This window comes from Sphaeroforma arctica (genome assembly GCF_001186125.1).
Source record: "Sphaeroforma arctica JP610 unplaced genomic scaffold supercont1.4030, whole genome shotgun sequence".
NCBI lineage: Eukaryota > Ichthyosporea > Ichthyophonida > Sphaeroforma > Sphaeroforma arctica.
This window is the reverse complement of record NW_014036528.1, coordinates 1-2,792: the sequence shown is the minus strand read 5'-3', so window position 1 is coordinate 2,792 and position 2,792 is coordinate 1. Positions and strand designations below refer to the sequence as shown.

The 2,792-nt window shown below is 41.6% G+C and overlaps 1 protein-coding gene across 1 annotated transcript; it reads right to left on the bottom strand.

Annotated features, from left to right (window-relative positions):
- Window positions 1-13: 13 nt before the first annotated feature.
- SARC_14013 (hypothetical protein) lies at window positions 14-2,246 on the bottom strand (the record flags this gene model as incomplete). The annotated part of the gene is made up of 4 exons (XM_014291857.1): window positions 14-56; window positions 797-964; window positions 1,466-1,548; window positions 2,120-2,246. Coding segments are annotated over 4 exons (421 nt in total), but the record flags the coding sequence as incomplete, so codon positions are not given.
- Window positions 2,247-2,792: the final 546 nt, after the last annotated feature.

Here is a 2,792-nt window from a genome sequence, read left to right as displayed (position 1 = left end):
AGAACGAATGAATTGCATATCCAGAAACTGACGAGGTCGACCCTGTTGTGATTTTTCTGTTATGTAAACAGATATATATATATATATATAGACATATAAGTACGGAGAAAGTACCGCAACAATATATCACGTAGTCGTTTTTATACTCTTTTTCACCCAAAGAGAGTGGTAGTAGTGGGGGGATTTCAGTGCGAAAGCGACATTGCGCAAATAAATCTTCGTGTGAGCAGTACATACCAAGCATTTGAACATCGGTTGACACAGTATGGGCGAGAGAACGCGGCATACGATATACATACATTCAAGTGGACACACACAGAATTACAACAAGACGTGCAGCGTTAATCCATCTATACTGTTAGAGATGCCCAAAGCAATTCACTGCTTTGCTGAGTAGCGACTGTGATTACTTGCGACAGTTGTAGTCCAAGCATCTCAAACTAAACAGCATATACTAGCAGCGCATATACGAAGTGTGAGCTAACAAGATGTAACAAGATGTACACACTAACAAGATGTACAACTCAAACATTATACAGCGTTGCACGCTTGATGGAACCGCTTGAGTTGGCTAGCAGTTGCCTGGGACTATTCTTATGATCAGCCTATTTCGCGCACATGGCAATTTGTGATAAACGTGTACAGCAAACAAAGTACAGGCAGACATACACAAGCCCTACAGCAGCATTGGTTCACACGTACAACAAGAAGTAATAAACACATGCGTTCCCAATAGAGTAATATTGATACACACGCACAACAAGAAGTACAAGACAACTGTATGTTGTACGATTACCGTGGCCACATGCTTGATGGAGCTGATTGAGTTGGTGAGCAGCGACTGCAGTTGGCGAGGATTGTTCATGTGATCTGCCCATCGCAAACACATGAACAGAATGTACGCAATGATGCCGTGCGGGCGACTGTCGAGCAGCTCACTGGGATCGACATTCACAATCAAATCCTGCACAAAGACAACGGCGACAGTAACGGTGTTTGCGTCAATGATGTGTGTGGTGGGTGTAACACATGCATGTGTGGGGTGATGTATATGTGACGCTCAATGTGTATGAGTGTATAGCTTAGGAGTCTGCAAGACACCGAGGAAGACTAACAAGGTCTGGCGCAACACACAAAAGGATACAACCCCGAGACTGAAGACAAGGAAGAACATGTGTTATGCCAGGCCATGTCTTTGTTCTATTTTTAGATTTGGGGAAAAGCATAAAAAGACTCGGGCTGACGGTGGTAAATTCTCAGGGAAATGTAGCCCTAATATATAATGAGAGCACAGAAAGCAGCGCTCACATTGTCAAATTCTATTTATAGATACGAGGTTACGGTGCGTAAAAATCTATTTATAGATACGAGGACACAGTGCGCAAATCGTGAGCTATTTATAGCTACGGTGGACTTCTAATTTCTAATTTTAGAGCAGACCAAAACAGTTCTGAGTGCATCTTACCTGTACAAGCGCACGTTCGTCTTTCTCCTCGAAAATAAACATCCCCACGGGCTCGTTGGCACCGACTCCAGGGTCAGCTATATCTGTACGCCACGGATTGAGTACACGCAATTCGGGAGTGAATATACAGATTACATGGGTAGAATAAACGTACTGCCATACAGTTATACACAGGCATGCAATCTGAAACGACGATCGATATGCGACTCACACAAGGTGCGCGCAGGAAGTAAAACTGAGAAAGAACAAACAGGATATGTAGTGTATAGGCGTGCGATGGCGGATACAGCCTTGGTTTATTTGAAGTAAAACATACACTACACTCAAGCATATTCAGAAAAAGACCCAGTGACGGAATACAAAAGGCAAGGCAACCTGTAGGCATGTAATGGCGATTACAGGCTTGGTTTCAATTTAAAAAACACATCAGGCATATCAATAGAGATAAATTAAACAAACAAGCGGTTGTATTGTTGAAAGGAGCTATATGCCCCACGCCCTCAGACAGCTACAATTCATCTGCATACATATATACCAGCGATACAACACACTTACACAGACACTGTGTACTGAACAACACCAATACACATACACACAACACTTCGCATTCACAGTATGTCACTGAAGAATTTCAACTTCAGAGATAGTACGAACCTGTAACATGTATGTCGGATCCTCCATCGCCTCCAATGTAGTCCTCGTGTGAGCTTTGAAGCACTCCGCTGGCCTGACGGGAGAGTGTAGCTTGTGCCGGGTCGCGGTCATCTTCGAGCTCCTTGTGCACAACCACAGCAGAATGATGCCTTCCAAGCTATCGGTATATGTATACATACGAATAGCAGACGATAACATAACACACACACATACAGTGATACGCAACCGCAAACATACGCATCCCACACACACACACACACATACATATATATATATAAATACGTCAAACAGACAGATAACATAGTAAACACACACAGTGATACGAAAAATACGCATCACACAGCATACACACACATACACACAAAGCGCAAGAGTAGAGGGTTATAGGTATTAGCAGAAAGCAAAACTTGAGAAACAGATGCGCAAAGCGATGGTACACGATGAAATGGATATCCTGCAGGGCAACGTCAACGACAACTGACTGAGCTCTGAGATAGATATACGCAATTGCAGATGTGCAACGCAGATGATTCGTGCAACATGAACGCACACCATATATATACATCTACATATATATATATATATATATATATATATATATATATATATATATATATATATATATATATATATATATATATATATATATATATATATATATATATATATATAC